Raw genomic sequence first — 19,652 nt, forward strand, 5'->3', positions numbered from 1 at the left:
CGGCCGGACCTCGGGGTGGGGTGGGGGTGGGGGTGTCGGGCTTGTTTGCGCCCGCCGAACCGCCCAAGAGTCCCGCGCCCAGCCCGCGGACCGCGACCCGGCCCCTTCCCCTCTCCCCCCCCCCCGCCGCCCCCGCCTCGGGCCGGTGAACTTCGTCCCGAGTCGTCGTCCCCCTCCTGCGCGCCCCGCCACCACGGCCGACCGACCGACCGACCGCCCGGCACCCCGGGGGCTCGCGCGGGCCTGCGTGGGAAGAACTCCGGTCCGGCGGCGGCGGCGGCGGCGTTGCAGCTCGGGACCCCCCCCACCCCACCCCAGCGCCTGCGCGCGCCCCGCCTCGTCCCTCCTCCTCCCCCCCGCGGGCCCCGGGACGGGCGCGCAGCGGCGGTGGCGGCGGCGGTGGGGAGGAGGAGGAGAAGGAGGCAAAGTGACCACTCCATCCCGCGGCCCGGGCGGGGGCGGCGCGCGCGCGGTGGCCTGGCGCGCCGTGCGCCCCCCCCCCGGCGGGGGAGGAGAGGAGGGGAGGGCAGGGGAGGGGTGGCCCGGCGGGTGACAGCTGCGCGGATGACACCCTCCCCGCTGGGCGCTGGCAGCCCGGGGCCTGGCTCGAGATCCCCCCACACACACCGCCACCACCACCCCACGGGGGGTCGGGTGCGCCAGGACTGACCGACCTTCTCGTCGTCGTCCCCCGTGCCCCCACCACCACCACCGCCACCGCCGCCGCGCGCGCGCCACCCCCGGGTCCCGCCGGATTCTCCCGCCCCCTCCCCTCCTCCTCCTCCTCCTCCTCGCCCGGGGTTGCGGGGGGGGGGGCGGCGGCGACGCAAAGTTTTGGGAAGTTGCGCCCCTACCTTGCTTGGTGAGCACCAGGGCGTCTTCCCTCCGCGCCTGGGTGATGATGGAGCCGTGTTCCATCTAACAATCCCGCGGGCCCCGGGCTGGCTGGGCGGGAGGACGCGCGGGCGGGCGGGCGGGCGGGCGGGCGAGCGGCGCAGGCGGGCTGGGCTGGGCTGGGGGGCCTGGGCTGGGGGCCCGTCGGGCTCCGGCTCCCCAAGACTCGCGGCTCCCACAGCTGGTCACATCCCTCCCCCACCAGCAGCAGCACCGCCACCAGCAGCACCAGCACCAGCAGCACCAGCACCTCCTCCTCCTCCTCCTCCTGCTCGCGTTGTCCTCCCCGGGCCGGGAAGGGAGGAGGCCTGCACGGAGGGCGGCCGGGCCCAGGCAGCGGCTCTCCCGGTGCCCCCAGCCCCCCGATCCCCCGGTGGCAGCTCCGGGCTCCTCAGTTTGGGTCCAACATGGAGAATCCGGAGCGAAAACAAGAGGAGGAAATGGGACACGGGGCGGTTTCCAGGCTCCCCCCTCCCCTCCGTACTCCAGATAAACAACCCGCGGCTGCGGCGCCCACCCCCGCGCTCCTCCCCGCGCCGGACCCGGCCTCTCCGCCGCCTGCCGGCGCGCCCCGCTCCCGGCCCGCGTCCTAGGCCCCGGGACCCTCCCCGGGCGGGCGGCGGGGGCTGCGGACCAGGCCGAGGTTTGCTATTTTGTTACGGAAAAAGCGAATTCCCCCCCCTCCGAGGGGGGTGGGGTGGCGGGCGGGCAGGCTGGCGGGGGAGACTTGAAACCGCTCCGGCGCTCCGATTGGCCCTCCCGCAGAAAGGGGGCGTGGCCCCTCCTTACTATGCGGTGCGAGGACCCAACAACATTCCAGCCGCCGCGGCCCCGCCCCCCGGGCCCCGCCCCGCCGGCTGGGCCGCCGCCCCCCCGGTCCTCTCGGCCACACCCCCTTCCCAACTACTTAAAAGGCCGCTCCAGCGGCTCCGCGTTCCCTGTTCGGTGCCAGGGTGTTGGAGTTTCTGGGCTCCGGACTCCGGGGAGCGGCTCAGTGGTTCCGCCCTCCGAAACCGGGGCGAATGGAGAAGCCAGCCAGCCAGCCAGCCAGCCAGGCAGACCTGGGTTCGAGTCAGTTACGGTATTTCCTGCTTAGAACCCAGGGGCCTTACATAAGAATACAGCTCATGAATCTTGGAAAGGAAGTGTTGCAGGGCCCGAAACCAGGACTCCAGAGTGCAGGACGCGGAGTTGACCTCGAGACTGGGTGACCTCCACACTGGAAAGGACACTTGATGGGCAAGGCCGGCCACCCTTGGGTGCCAGCCACTCCCAAACCTGCCATCCCATCCTCCTAGCCCAGCTCCCCACCACCACCCCGTAGCTCCATCCAGGAGGATGGAGGTGACTAGTAGACCCAGACAGCCTTTCCTCAGTCTTTAAGGCCCCAGGCCTGGGTTTGAACTCTCAAACGGCTCCAGGTTTCACGGGAACGGTGTCCACTTGCCTTCTACGGAGAGCGGCTCCGAGCGGTTTCAACTCCCTATCAAGGTGTTGATGGCGCACGCTTTTAGTCCCAGCACTCGGGAGGCAGAGGCAGGCGGATCTCTGTGAGTTCAAGGCTAGCCTGGGCTACCAAGTGAGTTCCAGGAAAGGTGCAAGGCTACAGAGAAACCCTGTCTCGAAAAACAAAACAAAAAACAAACAAACAAACAAACAAAAAAAATGATTGTGTGTTGTGTGTGCGCCCCACTGCGCTGGAGGCGGTGTGAGGACATCTTTCCAGACCTTTACAGTGGGCTCTGGAGATCAAACTCTGGTTGGCTTTCATGGGGAGCCCTCTTACTGGCTGGGCCATGTTGTGGCCCCATTTCAAGTGCTTTTTGGTGATCTGTCCTCCGTAAGGTGCCTTGGGAGAAAGGGATCTGCCCGGGTCCGGTCGGGGCTGATGAGACTGATAACGCAGTCAGATTACAAAGGATGAGGGAAGTAACTTCCTGTGAACTTCAGTGGAACTCACCCTGCTAAGCAAGGCCAAGAAGATCTTAGTTCGAGGGGGGACCCGAGCGGCTGGTGAGGCCTCCCTACCCTACTTCTCATAGCCTGACATTTGTCTCTCTTAATCTTGTCCAAGGAGGTCAAAACCTGCAAGGCACCATCATCGTGATACTCACACACCTGTGTTCCTTAAGCACGCATGCTTGCCTGTTCCGACACACACACACACAAATACTTTTTTTTACATAACACCATTTTAATGAAAATGCTGTTTTTTCCAAAGTGAAAGCCGCTGTTACAGAAGCTCTGAATGATGCTTATGTAACTCTAAACGTCTGGGTTTGGGTAGACTCTAATTCATTAACGGAAAAGAATTCTGACATATTTGCCGGGGGAGTTCTGACATATTTCCCTCCCACCGTTAAGACAATAGGCTTGGTAAGGTGAATCTTAATGGGTTGCTAAGGGACCTTGCTGGACTTTGGCCCTGTCCTCTTGCGAGGTAGTTGCATGGCAGGGGGAACAGTACAGGCAGGACTGAGTACTGGGGGAGACCTGCTCTTCTGTGACGTTGGATGAAACCTCTCCTGTTCATTTCCTCGTCCATAGATACAGTCTCTCCCCCGTTATATTTACAAAGTACTTCCAGATATATCATCTGACTCACTTGATTTTTTTTTTCTTCAAGGTTAGCAGAATAGATATGTTCATCTTACAGAAGCAGCAGCAGCAGCGTGGTCTGGAAAGGTTAATTGATTCATCTGAGGTCTCACAGCTTAGGAAGAAGCAGCCACAGTGGGGTGTGGTGGCATACACCAGTAGTCCCAGCCCTGGGGAAACCGAGGCAGGGGGGACAGGGGTGTCATGAGTTCAAGTCCTTCCACACACCTTATTTAGGAACTGCTTGCCAATTAAAAGGCCCCCCAGAGACTGGGAACTGTCCAGTTCATTATTGGCTCTCTTGTGTATAATCCTGACAGAACAAGAGGTACCTTTGCCCCATGTGTCGACGCCAAGTGTCCATCAGTGTTCTTTTGCCCAGGGGTGCAGTGGCTCAGCCAGAAATGCATGTGAGACGACGGTGATACATGCGTCGTGAGACGACTCGTCCTTGGCATGTGAATACAGTCTGGTATGTTCTATCGCGTGTGATGCCTTCCGTGTCTGAGTTTTGTTTTTTAAAGTAGGGTGTTGCCGTTAGCCCTCGTTGGCCTTGAACCTACGTTGATTCCCCTGCCTCGGCCCCCCTGAATCATGGGATTACAACTATGTCTCTGTGCGTGTGTGGCTTCTGTTTCTTTCCTCTCTCGAGGTGGTCTCTAAATGGAGGCCCTGATCCGTGTCTTCTATGTATTGAGGTCTGGACATCTCTGAAAGATACAGAGGAGCAGGGGTGTGTGTGTGTGTGTCAAGCACTCCTTGCTCGGAAGTTAAGGAAAGTTCATGGATAACTAGTGAAGCAAACCAAAACAAAGCCTGGCGGGGGCACAGAGTGTGCACACAGCAGGGAGGGAGGAGGTGGATGAGGGAGAGACGATGAGGGAGAGACGCGTCTTCCGGGACTCATCTACCCATGAGTCTAGAAAGGTAGTGGTAGCCTCACTGGAACACCCAAACCGAGAGAGAGAAAGTTTGGGTACCCTTCTGCTCATACAGTTCCACTCCAGAAGGCCCTCCAGGGTTTCAGTGACGGGCCTCTTTTCTCAGTTACCATGGTGGGGGAGGTGGGAGGCAAGTGGGCGTTCTAACTGTGTCTAACAGCCTTACAAATAATCTCCGGCCTTCAGACCCCGGACCAGATGCCCAGGGTGTAACTTTCACTTAGTTCAAGAGTGACGGGTGGGGGCTGGAGAAGACGGCTCAGCGGTATGAGCGCTTGTTCTCCCCGAGGACCAGGGTTTGATTCCCAGCACATGTGGGGTGTTCATAACCATCCGTAACCCCAGAGCCAGGGGCCCCAATGGCCTCCTCTTCTGGTCTCCGGGGCACTGTGTGTGAGTGATACACAGACATATATTCAGGCAACCCCCCCCCCACACACACACACAAAGTGAGAAGTGAAGCTGGACTCTCTAGCCCCAAATACCCTCTCAAGAGGGGGCCTGTTGACTCTCTCCTGGTCACCTACCTGCTCCATTTTCCTTCCCTGACTCTGGACCCCGCATGTTGTTGAGAAGCAGCTTGGAAACAGAGGTACTTCCCCCAATACTGGAACAGAGGGATGGGGGTGGGGGCGGAGGGGGGCTCACGTGGAGCGGCTGTCTTGTCTCCTAAAGCGATTGAGATCCTGTAGGTGTTCCTGGACCAAGACTGAACCAAGGGAGGCAGAGCTGGAAGGGGCTGGGAGCTTCCTCTGGACCTACATGCTTACGATGCCCTTCTATAAAAAGCGAGCAGGAAGGCCGACAGAGACCTCCCATGGCCCTCTCTGAAGTCACTGAAATGTTTTATTTGCTTATTTTAAAGAGCTGGAAATTGAACTCAGGACCTCTGGAAGAGCAGCCAAGTGCTCTTAACTGCTGAGCCCAGCCCAATCTAGACCAGAAATATTACATTAGGAGACAGTCTCTCCTGTATCCCAGGTTGTCCTCAAACTCACAAGGGTGACTCAAGATGACCTTGAACTTCGTATGTGTGTGTGTGTGTGTGTGCGTGTGTGTGTGTGTGTGTGTGTGTGTGTGTGTGTAGACCAGAAAGGACAATCCCAGGTAGGTGTCTTTCTCAATCACTCAATCATCTTATTTTTGAGACGGGGTGGGGGGGTGGGGGGGGGGGAGGCTGTTGTCTAGTATTGAACACGGAGCAAATCGGTCCAGGTAGGGTGGCGGCCAGTGAGCTCCAGGGTGAATCAGCCTGCCTCTGCCCCCCCCCTTCTCCCTGCCAGCACACCACATCTAACGTGTCTGTGAACACTGGAGGTAGGAACTCAGATCCTCACACTCACACAGTAGGTCCTTTACCATCTCTCCAGCCATGGACGACACTGATTCTTCCATCTCCCAAGTTCTGGAATTCCAAACGTATACCGACACAGCCGGTTTATGTGTTGCTGAGGATCACACCCAGGACTTGGTACATGCTTAGGCAAGCACACTTTACCAACTGACCTATACCTTAGCCGCATTTTTTTTTTTTGTTATTTTGCTCATTTATTTATTTTTATTGAGTTTTTTGTTTGTGTTTGTTTGTTTTGGAGACGAGGTCTCACTGTGTAGCCCTGGCCAACCTGGAACTCACAGAGATCCACCTGCCTCTGCCCCCTAGTGCTGGGGTTAAAGGTCACCAGGACCGGCCATGGTTATTTCTTTAACAACAGCAGTCCACGGTCCTCGGAGCTAGCTGTTTTTTTAGGTGTGTGTGTGTGTGTGTGGTTGTGTGTGTCATCTGATTGTCCCCAAGTCTCCATTCTGTTTTGTGTTGTTGGTGAGTCCTCAACACCAGGGATGCACAGCCCTGTGTCCTCCAGTCCTAAGGCTTGTGCCAAAGTGAGGTAGAGGGAGGGAGACAGGAGGTTGGGGAAATCAGACACATGGGAGGGGGTGGGGGGTGGAGCTGGTGTAGAGAGCATGGCTCCCCTGCAGTGTGCCTGGGAAAGCAAGTGCCCAGGGCCTTCTGATTCTGGATGGTGCACGCTGGGCCACGACGGAGGCCCATCACTCAGCCCCTCCTGGAAAGATAACACAAGCTACCCTCATGGCTGGTTGTGAGGATTTAGTCAGAGAACCGGTGAAGTGTGGGGCCCTGAAACACCACTAATAACAAAACCACTTCATCAACCTGTTCATCAGCCGGGGGGGGGGGGGCCCTCACACCCGAGACCTAAGTCACCCTGTTCACAGCCAAGTCCGCCCGGCTCCGCTCACACCCACCTACAGTGAGTCCCCAACACTGGCGGCCCCTCCTCTTCCATTCACGCTGCTCTTCTGTCAGGGGAGGCTGGCAGCAGGTGCCTCATCAGCCGTTTTCACTCAAATCCAAATCCATCCTGCTCTCCCCCGGCCGCAAATCTGATGCGGTCTACATGGAGTGGCGCGGCAGTTCACCCGAGGCTTCCGGGATGAAGCTGCTCAAAGGCTTGGCGGGGCCCATGACCACCCACCCACCCACCCACCCACGGGGCTTCCCCACCTCATCCCCTCCACTTTCTTACATTCCTGGACCCCCCCTCCCCCCGGGGTCTGGGGCACCCTGTGCCTCCATACTTTATCGAGGGAATGTCTGTCTGCCTGGAGGCCCTCCTCTCTTCGTGGTACCCCCTCACCGTAGATAAGGTCCATATGCCAGCCCTCCAAATCCCCCCAGGTCGCTTCGTGACTTAGGTACTGGCCCACAGCAGCCGAAAGTTCAAGAGCTATCTTGTTTTCCTATGCTCCCCTCAGACTGGCGGGGAGGCTGCTTTCCCACCCGGGACCAGAAGAACCCAGAGCCCCAGATCTGAGCATGCCAACAACAACCCTGCCTGCCACCTAGGTGTGGTGGTACCAGTGGCCCCAGAATCGGGTCTACATCGGATTTCTGTATCTAGGCTCAAACCAACTGAGGCTGTGCCCAAGCATTCAGAAAGGGCACGTAGGCCGGGGGGAAAGCCAGGGCAGGACAGACATGCCACCCTGACACACTTCATTCAGTATGGGGGCAGACAGAGGCAGTCAGTGTGAGCTAAATGCTGGACTATTTGGTGGTGGTGGCGGTGGTGGTGGGGGGCTGCACCCAACTCCTCTCCGCTGATCGGCACCCATCAGGAAGCAAAGGCTCGCCTGTCTTCCCCTCCCAGATTCTGGGAGGCCCACGTGAGCTGGGCCCCCAGCAGTGGGGGACCTAGCCTGATCCTAAATAAGGAAGCCACAGATGGCAGATCAAGTTTCCCCGGAGTCCAGTATTTACAGGTTCCCTGGACCAGACCAGTCCTCCTTCTCCTTAGCTGCTTCTCCTTAGCTTACCCAGTGGGGAAAGAAGAGCAGGGGCCCCTTCTGCGCCCCACCCCCCTCCCCACCTCGCTCCCTCCCCCCCTCCCTCCTTGCGGCTCGCTGGCCTCTCTGGGAACGCTGCTCTGGTCGCTGCATTCCAAAGCCCCGGCCGGCCGGCGGCTCTTTGAGGTCACGTGGTGCAATGGGGTGGGGTGGGGTGGGGTGGGGAAGGCAGGACGCCCCTGACCTGGCCGGCAGCCTTGACGCCCCACGGTGATGCAGAATCTGGTCCCTCACCACCATCACCACCCCCCCACCCCCACATCCCGACCTCCCAAGGGGTCAGCTTCGGTCTGGCCTCTGGCGCGTCCAGGGAGGCAGATTGGGTTTTTAACCCTCCCTTGCGCCTGCGGCGGGTCCTCGGGGGGGTCTGCTCCAGGACCTTTCCGGCTCCAGGACCTCGGTGGGAGTCAGGAGGGTACGCCCACCCACCCCCACCCCCCGGAGGAGGGGCTGGCACCGAGGCCCTCGGCCTGCAGAATGGGCAGGGAAAGTGAGAAAACCGGACAGACCCTGCCGCGTAGCCGGGGCCACGGTCTGTCCTTGTCCAGCAAAGTCTAAATCGGCACCGTCTGTTTTTAAGTCTGGTTGGAGGTTTTCTGAAAGCTGTCTTTTGGGACGGGGCGGACGGAGGGGGGGGGGCACACACCGAGGAATCCGGGAGGATCGATCGGTTTCCGTCCAGAATGGGCCGACAGATAACTCCCAGGCCACCGACTCGGATGTAAACTTAGAAACACCCTGCCCTGGAGTTGACCCTGCTCGCGGGAAGGGGGCCCCGGCTTCCTCTCGGTGGGGGCTCGAGGCTAGACTAGGGAATGGCTTGGGAGTTGACCAGAGCCCACCGCCAACTTGCCTGGGAAGCGCGACCTTGCAGGAAGGAGGGTGGGTAGACAGGAATGCGGAGGGGAAACCTCATGGTGAGAGGGGAGTAGTTTCTTGGAGAATCATTAATTCACTCATTCGAATGTGTATGGAGCCCTTAGTGAAAACAAAAAACAAAAAAACGAGACGTGCGTTCATCCAGGACTCCACCGAGCAGCAGGCCTCTAAGGGATCTTGCCCCTTCGCACTTAAAAAGAGTTCTGCGGTAGATGTAAACCGAGGGCGATTATTATCCTGTCTGCTAAAGGCCACACAGCTGAAGGCAGGGAAGGGGAAAGGAGACTGGGGGAAAAGGCGATGGTTGGGAAGGAAGTATTACCTGAGGCGGGAAAGAGAAGCCAGAGCCCATCCGCTGGGGTGAGAGTGGATGGGGGAAGATAAAGAGAGAGGCGGTTCTTAAGAAGCCCAGGGGCATGGGAACTGAAATAGTTCAACCACCACCGGAATGGGAGGAGGTGGGGGGAAATGGCTTTGGAGAGAACAGGGTAAGTTGAGGCAAGGTGCCCACCCTGGAGGATGAGGGGGACATCCCCGCCCTCCCAACTCCACTGAATTCTGCAGGCATGTGGCAGGGGGGAGGCTGTGATTTCAGCCCCGTAGCCGCTTTACAAAATTAATATTTATCTTATCAAAATAGCATGCTCGCAGCTTAAAAATCAAACAGTGCCAAAAGGCTTCCGTCAGGATCAGAAATCCCCCCGGCTTTTCTCCTAGCCCTGATCCTCGTCCCCGGGGACCACCCCTTTCATTTCTGAGCTGTTTCCCTCGCCGTTTTTTGAATAATCTATGCACTGCCACTCCGGATTCGTCTCTAATTTGTTCCCTTCTTGTTTTGGTGGTGGTTGGTGGGGGGGGGGGCGGCTTTGGGTCTCTGCTGGCTTCCTTCTCTGTCCATCCCCTCTATGACTTCCCGGCCATTGCTCCATCAACTTTGTTAAATATTGTTAGCTCCCGACGCTAGTGTTCCTGTTACGTTTCCCTTTCTAATGTGACTTTTTGTTGTGTTTACATCTCCTTCCCATTACAACTGTTTTCATTTTTTTTTTTTTAAGTCGGTTGTCTCATTTTGTATTTGCTTGGTCTCTTTGACTATGTGGCTCTGTCTTCCCACACCCTTCAACAGCTCGGAAAAAACAAAAAACCCGCCCTCAGCACAATTCCACATATGGCCAAAGCTGTCAGAATTTTATCATGTTTTCCTCCCCTCACAGACATGTGTCCCGGGACTCTTCATCCTGGCAATTTTATTCTAGGCCTGTGGTTCACCTGTCTCTCTAGGCTTCTCATTGCCGTGACTGAACAATTGCGTGTTCTCTCCTCCTCTTGCTGTGGACGGTCTGTAAGGCCTCACACATACTAGGCTAATGTGAACCACCTCGCTGGGCCGAGTGGCCTCACAAACGCATCTCTTTTCCCCTTTCTTGGACTCCGTGTTTTCTTCTTGCTGGTTTTCCTCTCTTGTTTTACCGAAGCACATCCTCCAGTAGCTCCCTGAGAAAGACTGCCTAAGAGGTAACACTTTTTTAAATAAGACTTCTGAATATTTTAAATATTTAAATATTATTTTTGCATATTTAAAATTCCATTCTTGTACTTGAGTGATAGTTTTGGCTGGGTAAGGAATTTTAAGTTGAAAATTACTTTCCTTCAGAATTTTGAAGACATTGTTCCTTTATTTTTTCAGCTTCTGGCAGTTGAGTTCTTGCTATTTCCTTATTTTTGAGACTTTGAATTCATCAATTCCCCTCCTTTTACTTACTTATTTATTTTGGTTTTTTCGAGACAGGGTTTCTCTGTGTAGTTTTGGCGCCTGTCCTGGATCTCGCTCTATAGATCAGTCTGGCCTTGAACTCACAGAGATCCGCCTGCCTCTGCCTCCCGAGTGCTGGAATTAAAGGCGTGTTCCGCCGCCGCCGCCGCCGCCGCCGCCGCCGCCGCCGCCGCCGCCGCCGCCGCCGCCACCACCCGGCTTTTATTCCTCCCTTTCTTTTAAGTTTTTTTTTTTTTTTTAATTGAGCCAGGATTTCACTATGAATCCCTGATTGTCCTAGAACTTGCTTGGTAGACCAGGCTGACCTCAAACTCACAGAGATCCACCCGCCTCCGCCCTCTGAGTGCTGAGATATGAATGGGCCACCATGCCCATATGCGGGAATTTTTGTCTTCTCATCTATAATATAGTGAAAGGCCATTAACACAGCCCAGCTTTTCGTTCACCTGTCTTGACATTTGGTGGCTTCTCGTCCTCAAACCGTGCTCTTCAGGACGGCAGCATCAAGATGGCCTGTGGGAACATGTTAGAGATGCGGATTCTTGGGCCACCGATCTGGCTCAGCAGGCAGAGACCCTTGCTACCGAGCCTGATGACCTGCGGTGATCCCCGGGATGCACAGGGCAGAAGGAGATTCTCTGATCTCCACATGTGAGCTTCCCCAAACCCCTCCCCTAATTCAGCTTATGAAAACAAAACTCTGGCCCAAAGCCCGTACCTACTGGAAAGAAACTCCCGCGTTTGGCCTCTGCAATCTGTGCTCCAATAAGCTGGCCTGACCCACACTGACATGTAAGCCCCTCTATTCTATGGTTTATGCTCCTTGATCCCAAGAACTTATTTATTTAAATATCTTCATTACTGTTTTCCTCTGTTCATTCCTTAACTTTTAAATTCCATTTATTTATTTTGTTTTTTTCGAGACAGGGTTTCTCTGTGTAGCTTTGCGCCTTTCCTGGAACTCACTTGGTAGCCCAGGCTGGCCTCGAACTCACAGAGATCCTCCTGCCTCTGCCTCCCGAGTGCTGGGATTAAAGGCGTGCGATTTATTTTTTTATTGTCTCTGGGCTTGGCAGTCCATACCCTTTCTCCCTGAGCTGTCTTATTAGCCTTCCGTCCTTTTCTTTTTTGAAACAGGGTTCTCAGGTTGGACCTGGTGGCACACACTTTTAATCCCAACATTTAGCGGGCAGAGGCACGTGGATCTCTGCAAGTTCCAGGACAACCAGGGCTATGTAGAGAGACCCCCCCATCTTAAAAAAAAGAAAGTTAGAAAGAGGGTCTCATGAGCTCTCTTTGTAGTCACAGATGACGTTGAAACCCAGATCCTCCTGCCTCCGCCTCCTCAGTGAGGGAAGAAGTGTAGGCATAGGTACCCCCATACCCGGCTCTGCCCATTCTTTCTGTGACTTACATTATCTGGATCCTGCTTTCTTCAGATGGATCCTCTCATTTTCTCCTTCTCTTTTGTTAAACGTGCCTTTGTTCTGTTTCCTGGGACACAGTTTCCATGTGATGTCCCAATTGTTGACTCAGTATATTGTTATAACCTTTTTTCTTTTAATATTTATTGAGTGTTTTCATACTCTCTGGCTATATTTTTCTTTCTTTCTTTCTCTCTCTCTTTTTAAATGGTTTCATGTTCTTTGGGTACATTCATTCCTCTCTCTCTCTGAGGCTATGACTTTGACATTTTTTCCCCTTTGGTCAGTGTTCCTCTTTCCTGTGATTCCATGTTTTCTGCTTCTCCGATTTCTGTCATGTGGACAACATGATAGTCCAGCAGTCGGGTACCTCTTTGCTGCCCGTTAATCTCTGAGAGGAGAGACCTAGAGCCAGGTGGAAACGACCCATGCAGGTTCACGGCCCAACAGCCCCATGCTTGGGGACTCCTCTCCCTGGGAAGCCCCATTAGTCCCAGCAGCAGCCATTTTCCTCTGGCGCAGTCTGCGTTTCCCAGAAGACCTGCCAGTATCCTGCCCTGCTTAGGGAAAGGATGGTACAGCACTACCCAACATGCTCAAGGCCCTGGGTTTCACACTTGCTCGGAGTCCTAGGGCTGGGACGTGAGCGATAGGCTTATTGTGTGTATCTGGGACTGACGGTCTGGTTCAGGATGCTGGCTTTCAGTTTTTGGTTCCCACTCCTTTTTCTCTGGCTCCACATCACCAACAGATCGCCGGTCCTGTCTCCTGTATGAATATTCACTGGGAACAGGGACACAGGAGATCCCCTGATCATGCTGGATATGACTGGATTTTTTTCTTTCTTTTTTCTTTTTTGTTTTTTCGATACAGGGTTTCTCTGTGTAGCTTTGCGCCTTTCCTGGAACTCGCTCTGTAGACCAGGCTGTCCTCGAACTCACAGAGATCCACCTGGCTCTGCCTCCCGAGTGCTGGATTTCCTGACGCTCCAGCTACTCTTTAAACAGATCTTCAGGAAGTCCCCATGTTTGAGCGTCACCCCACCTGGAAGAGAATGGTCTGAAAAGGGCAGAGAGAAGGGACTAACCCAGGGGGAAGTGTCACTCAGTAAGCAAACACCGCTGTGTGGACACCCTGAAATAGACTAGGACACAGGGGTGGACGATGAGGAATGCGAGGCCCGGGCACGACGGTGAACATGAAATACACAGGAGAAGACACCGGAAGGCGATTTTAGGAGGCGGCTTTTTCTTCATTTACTTCCTCTCCTTTCTTACCTTCCCATTCTGTTTTATTTCAGACAGGGTTTGGCTATGTAGCCCAGGCTGGTCTTGCACACACGACCATCCTGATTCAGTTTCCCATATGTTATTAATTTGCTAGCTTGTTTTTGAAACAGGGTCTCCCGTCGCCTCGGCTAGCCTCAAACTTGCTGTGCGTTTCAGGGTGACGCAGCTCCCTCGGCCTCTGCTCACGGAGTGCGGGGATTATGGGCGCGAGCTGCCACATCCAGTTTGATTCAGTGGTTGGGATCAAACCCAGGGCTTCCTGAATGCGAAGCAAGCCCTGTACCAATGGAGTCATAGCCCCAGCCCTGGGTGGTTCATCTGGCTGCCAGGAATGTCCCTCTAAGGAGACCCAAAAGATGGAAGTGGCTAGCCCACGAGGAACCACACAAAGACTGCAGAAAGACACGCCAGGAAGCAGCTGGCTCCGTCCTGCCTAGGGCAGTTGAAGGCCAGCAGTCATTCAAGGAAGGGGAAGAGATGTAGAGGGTCTGCCATGGAGGCTCCTGCAAGCAGGGGTGATAGCAGCTGGAGATTCTAGCTACCGGGCCTGTGTAAACATCACCCCCCACCCCCCAGACAGGTCAAGCTGGGGACCCAAGTGTCAGTAACTTTCTGGAAGGCTGGAAAAGTCTGAATGGAATAGGAGGAGCCTTGGGGTTAGCAGATGACCTGTGTCCCTGGGATGCAAGCACCCAGCTGCCTCCTGTCCGCCCCACCTTCACATCCACCTGGCCACACAGCGCTTCTGAAATGTTTCTTCTTGAGCTCCTTTTTGCTGGTGTTTGTGTGGGGCAGGCACCATGACTCAAAGCCAAGAGCTGGCCGGCTTCAGGGCTCTTTCTAGGGCTGAAGAGACAGCTCGGTGGGTAAAGATGACTTCGGCCAAGCCAGATGACCTGAGTTCCATTCCCCATGACCCACATGGTAGAAACAGAGGACTGACCCCTGCAAGTTATCCTCTGACCTCCACATGCTATCACACACGTACACACACGTGTACACACACACATACACAAATGAGCCTTCTAGTCAGGATCTTATGACACTACCTCAGGAACAGAAGTTTGTCACCCTTGTGCGGTGGTGTCCACCTGTCATCCCAGCATTTAAGAGGCGGAGGCAGGAGAGTCAGCAGTTCAAGATTATCCCCGTCCATATATGTCCAAGGGTATATAAACCCTGTGCAGAGTTGTAGACTGTGGGTGGCCATCACACATTGCGTATTGTATACGTCTGCTGTCTGCTGTCTGCCGCATTGGTCCAACCTTCCAGCCTGCTGCCCACAGCCCTTCCCTCCTCACCCACCTCTCCTTTCTTCGGCCAGATCCCTTTGGTGGAATGGCAAAGTCTGGCATGTGATTTCTGCTCATCCTGTGAGTCCTCCCTCTGGTCTCCTAGGGATGCAGAGGGACCAGTCAATCAGGCTGGCCTCTTTTCCTCAGAGGTGATAGTGTCACAATGGACTTCATCAGAGTCAGACGGTTTGAGGATCTTCCCAGCACAAGGTCCAAATTTTGGATGTTCCTGTAGCTGAACAGATAGGAAGAGTGTCTTTCTTGTGCTGGGCCCACTCAAGGCAGAGACCACCAACACTTGCATTATCCCATTCGGTTCACATACCAGTGCTCTGTGGTGGGACCTTTCATTTGTTTCAGTGTATAGTTGAGGCAGCTAAGGAACTGGGGTGCTTTGAATGAGGATGGACCCCATGGATTCATATATTTGAATGATTGGTTCCCAGTTGGTGGACTGTATGTTTAGGAAGCACGTGGCCTTGAGGGAGGAGGTGAGTCACTGGGGGTGGGCTTTGAGGTTTCAAAAGCCCACACCAGGCCCAGTCATGCTCTCTCTGCCTGCTGCCCGGATGTAAGTTCTCAGCTGCTGCTCCAGCACACACCTGCCTGCCTGCCTGCCTGTCACTGTGCTCCCCACCGTGATAGGGACTAACCCTCTGAAACTGTAAACAAGCCAGTGAGCAGCACCCACCCACAGCCTCTGCATCAGCTCTTGCTGTCAGGTTCCTGCCCTGACATCCTTCAGTGATGAAGTGATGTGGAATTGTAAGCAAAACAAACTCTTTCTTTCCCAACTTGCTTTTGGTCATGATGTTTCATCACAGCAATAGAAACCCCGCCCCGCCCCCCAAGACAGGCACATAGAGGTTTAAAAAAAAAAAAAATCTCTTGCCCTACTCAAACAAACTAGTAAGCGGTGGAGCCGAGATCAGATGGAACCAGAGCGGAATGGCTGCTGCATCCTGTCTGTCCACCGCGCACACTGCCAAATGGCTTATTCCAGGAATTTCCCTTCTCTGTGCTTCAGCACATTAATAACTGAGCTGGGGGCCATTTTGAGCCAGGACCAACCCCTGCTCCCCACCACGAGAGGGAGGAATTCCAGGAGAGATACTGCCAGCTTGGGCTGTTTTTCTAGAAGGCTCCTCAGAGAGCGCCTGCCTTTCCTATGCCAGGTGTTCGGGTCGTTGCGATGTTCAGCAGAGTCAGCCTGGAGCTGGAATCTGTGACCCTGCACTTGGAGGCCAGCCTCTGACAGAGGACATGGTTGGGGTGGAGTTCCCTGGGCCTCGTCCATAAAAAGCTCCAGCGGGAGCGACCATCTTTCTGGTGAAGGCCAAGGAAGCAGCGTGCAGGAAGAGGAAGAACCAAGCTAAAACAGCTCCTCTTTGCCTCTCTGGATTTTCTTCCAAAATGCTGTCAGCGCTGCCAGTTGGAAAATATTCTTCTCTCTCTCTTTGTCTTCTTTCTTATTTAAAAAAAAAAAAAAAAAGCCATCTGGAGTCAGAGTCACTCCTGGCACATCATAAAGGGTAGCACTAAAAATGTCCCTGAAAAACTAAAAGCAAAGCCACAGCCTTACACATGAATTTAATCGCGGCATCCCATAATTTCAGAGTTGCTAGGAGCCCAGAGATCAAACCCTTCCTGTGCACAGGAAGAAACCGAGGCCGAGAACCATCAGGTCACTCAGAAAGGTTTATGGTGCGCCTACCCTGCTCAGAACGCTCCAGGTGTGAGAGATAAATCTCAGTCTCTGCTGCCTTGGAGTTCTCGGTGGGAGGGGGAGGTTCCTGCTTGGGTTCCTGGGCCTGAAGCAGGAGCCAAGTCCTGGTCCAGTGGCAGCAGCAAACTGTACGTACATCTTCCGCGTGTGCCCCCTTGACGGCCATTCACTGAGGAGGTCTGGAGCCCGCTGCCTCTGAGTGGTCCCCTCTGAGGCCCGCCTGTCATCTTCCTGGCTTCCTCTGGTCTCAGCCTTGACTCTGGCATTCCTCATGATTGAGCAACTTTCCCTCCCAAGGCTCTAGGCTGAGGCCAGGCAAGCCTTGTGCTGGGCCTCTCTCAGGATGCTTGGGCAGGAGAGCGCCGTCACCCAGCCCTCCCCAGCCAAAGCCTGCCTGTGTTCTAGGCACAGAGTTCCTGTGTGTTTGGGGGACCGTAAGGGGGTGAGGACAAATGACATCCTCTCCTTCCTGTGGCTTTGGCAGGATGGCTGCCCAGACCAGTTGGTGTGTGGGTCTGACCCTGACCTTGACTGTGGAGTTCTTCTAAATTGACTATCAGGCCAAAGCCCGCCCATCCTGGGGTGCTGGGTGAGCCGAGAATGTGTATTGGTCTCAGTTTTCGACTCCAGTCCTCTCTGACGGACCACTGAGCAAGGTTTGTAGCAACGCCAAAAGGGGGCTGCCAGCTCGGTCCTTGCTTCCAAATCTAAGCGTTCGCTCCAGTCCCATGACTCCAACTATGTTGCCCTTTGAGCATGCTCTCGGGTCCTCAGAACTTCAGCCTGTCTCTGGAAGAATGTTGGCTTCTAGTTGCTTTGTCAATGAGCCTGTGGTACTGTGTTCCCCCAAATATTGTGCAGGCTAATAAACTTATCTGGGGTCAGAGACAGAGCCGCCACTATATTAAACATAGAGGCTAGGCAGTGGTAGCACACGCCTTTAATCCTAGCATTCCAGAGGCAGAGATCCATGTGTTCAAGGATACAGCCAGGCATGGTGACTCATCACGCCTTTAATCCCAGGGAGTGGTGGTAGAAAGCAGAAAGATATATAAGGCGTGAGGACCAGAAACTAGCAGCATTTGGCTTGGTTAAGCATTTGGCTGGTTAAGCTTTCAGGCTTTGGAGCAGCACAGTTCAGCTGAGATTCATTCTAGATGAGGACTCAGAGGCCTCCAGTCTGAGGAGACAAGACCAGCTGAGGATCTGGCCAGGTGAGGTTAGCTGTGGCCTGTTCTGGCTCTCTGATCTTCCCGCTTCACCCCAATACCTGGCTCACAGGTTTGGTTTTTATTAATAATAACTTTTAAGATTCCTGCTACATGAGCCCTCTCTGACGCCCAGACCCCTGGGAACTGAGAGGTGCACTCTCTGCAAGCTCCGGAGCCCGCTCCGGCCTCCAGCTTCCCTTCTTGGCCCCACTTTCAGCTCCAAAAGCCGGGCTGTGGAGTCTGTGAGGTGGAACAGGGTTAGTTATCGGCTAAGGTCGAGACTGTTTGGCGGGGTCACTGCTGCATCCAAGGCCCCGGAAACAATGCTTGGTACCTAGTCGGGGTCCACCAGGGAGCTGATGAGAGGATGAGTGGTTATAAATGGACCTTCAGATTCGTAGGAACGCAACCCCTGGAGAGATGGCTCCGAGGTTCAGAGCGGTCGCTGCTCTAACAGAGGGTCTGGGTTTGGTTCTCAGCACCCCAGTGTTGGTTCACGGCCATTGGTAACTCCAGTCCCGGGGGGTCTGCCACCCTCTTCTGGCCCCCATCGGTACCAGGCATGCATGTGGTATACACACAGACATGCAGGCATATGAAATAAAAACAAATATTTTAAAAAGAAAAGAATTAGGTCCATAATCTCCTTCTTGCTCTTGACCTTTTATTTACCTATTTATTTGCTTATTTATTTATTTTTTTCGAGACAAGTTTTTTTCTGTTTTACTCTGTAGACCAGCTGGTTTGAACTTAGAGATTGGCTCGCCTCTGCCTCCTGAGTGCTGGGATTAAAGATGTGGGCCACCACTGCCCAGTGACCTTTTATTTTAATTATTTATTTATTCATTCATTTTTTTTTTTCGAGACAGGGTTTCTCTGTGCAACAGTTCTGGCTATCCTGGAACTCACTCTGTCGACCAGGCTGGCCTCACAGAGATCTGCCTGCCTCTGCCTCCATTTTTTTTTTTTTTTTTTTTTTTTGGTTTTTCAAGACAGGATTTCTCTGTGTAGCTTTGGCTGTCCTGGAACTCGCTCTGTAGACCAGGCTGGCCTTGAACGCCTGAGTGCTGGGATTAAAGATGTGAGCTACAATTCACTAGTTTGTCATGACTCTTTATAAAATTTTTATTTTTATGTGTGTGAGTGTTTTGCCTGCCTGCATGTCTATGCCCCTACCTGCACACTGTGCATCTGGAGACCTGAAGAGGGCACCAGATCCCCTGGAACTGGAGTTAACCAACAGTTGTGAGCCTCGTGCGTGTGGGTGCTGGGAATCAAACCTGAGTCCTCTGGGAGAGCAGCCAGTGCTCTTAACCCCCTCCAGCCCCTGAAGTGTTATTTAAAGATGATTGATTAATTTTTGTTATTGTTATTTTGAGATACTGTCATGTAGCTTAGGCTGGGCCTCAGACTGGCTATGGAGGTGAGGATGAGCTTCACCTTCCGGTCCTCTGCTTCCACCCCCTCCGGTCTGTGCACTGGGATTACAGGCTGCGTCACCACCCTGGGCTTATGTGGTACTAAGAATCAAACGTGGGGCTCTCTATACACGCTAAGCAAGCACTCTGCCAACAAAACTATATCCAAACCTCTCGTTTCAATGAACAACCTTTAGATTGTGTAGCAAAGGTTGTATACAGATTTCATGCAAGCTTTTAAGCCCGTTTCCTCAAAGTGAACATCTCCACACAGCCATGGTACGTTTGTCAAAATGGAGAATGTTGATGTAGCTACCTACCACACTCCTAGCCGAACCGCAGATCTTATTTGGATTTCGCATTTGCCCATCCGTGTCCGCGTGTGTCAGGATCCCTTCAGAGATACCATCTTGCCTTAGGGAGCTAAGCTTTTCGCTGTGTAATCCACTCTCCCTGTGTGGCGGGGCATTGTCCCTGGGGATGAGGCAGGAAGCCGAGTCATTGGCACAGACTGAGCTCCCTGTCCTGAGGCCTAGGAAACACCTTGAGCCCAGGATTTCCTACTGGTGCTATTAAGGGATGCTGGCTCTGAGAGCCCCTGGTACAAATCCAGGTTCCCAGGGCCTCCCTGTCTCCTTCCTCCAAATAGATACACACCTGAAAGAGAACGGAGACGATGCTCCAGCTTGCTGAGATTTTCGCTGGACCCAGTTCATCCATGCTGCTTCATCTGACTCCTGTTCCTTCCTGGGTCCTCACGAGGGGCAAGCCCCCATACACGCCTTCTCAGCTTTGCTCCTCCTTTCCCTGGACCTGAGATCATCTTCTGACCCC

General features: G+C 54.3%; 2 protein-coding genes across 2 annotated transcripts in view; one reads left to right on the forward strand and one right to left on the reverse strand.

Moving 5' to 3' along the window:
* The window catches only part of Ctdsp2 (CTD small phosphatase 2), a 22,739-nt gene extending 21,733 nt beyond the window's left edge, over positions 1-1,006 (reverse strand). The window contains exon 1 of the mRNA XM_028886290.2: positions 855-1,006. Coding sequence (XP_028742123.1) covers positions 855-918 — 64 coding nt within the window. The 5' untranslated portion in view covers positions 919-1,006. The remainder of the gene's footprint in view (positions 1-854) is intronic.
* Positions 1,007-1,301: 295 nt separating this feature from the next.
* On the forward strand, positions 1,302-4,085 carry LOC119086215 (proline-rich protein HaeIII subfamily 1-like). The gene is made up of 4 exons (XM_037196911.1): positions 1,302-1,480; positions 1,660-1,975; positions 3,521-3,579; positions 3,813-4,085. Exons 1-4 carry the CDS (start codon positions 1,302-1,304, stop codon positions 3,904-3,906), a joined length of 648 nt encoding a protein of 215 aa, XP_037052806.1. The 3' UTR covers positions 3,907-4,085.
* The last annotated feature ends 15,567 nt before the right edge of the window (positions 4,086-19,652 follow it).

The sequence above is a fragment of the Peromyscus leucopus genome, chromosome 18, assembly GCF_004664715.2.
Source record: "Peromyscus leucopus breed LL Stock chromosome 18, UCI_PerLeu_2.1, whole genome shotgun sequence".
In the NCBI taxonomy this organism is placed as follows: Eukaryota; Metazoa; Chordata; class Mammalia; order Rodentia; family Cricetidae; genus Peromyscus; species Peromyscus leucopus.

Coding starts and splice junctions, on each gene's coding strand:
- LOC119086215 (XM_037196911.1), top strand. CDS start 1,302: ATGGAGAATCCGGAGCGAAAACAAGAGGAGGAAATGGGACACGGGGCG. Junction 1,481..1,659: donor GCGCCCCGCTCCCGGCCCGC/GTCCTAGGCCCC, acceptor GCCCTCCCGCAG/AAAGGGGGCGTGGCCCCTCC. Junction 3,580..3,812: donor CAGCAGCGTGGTCTGGAAAG/GTTAATTGATTC, acceptor TAATCCTGACAG/AACAAGAGGTACCTTTGCCC.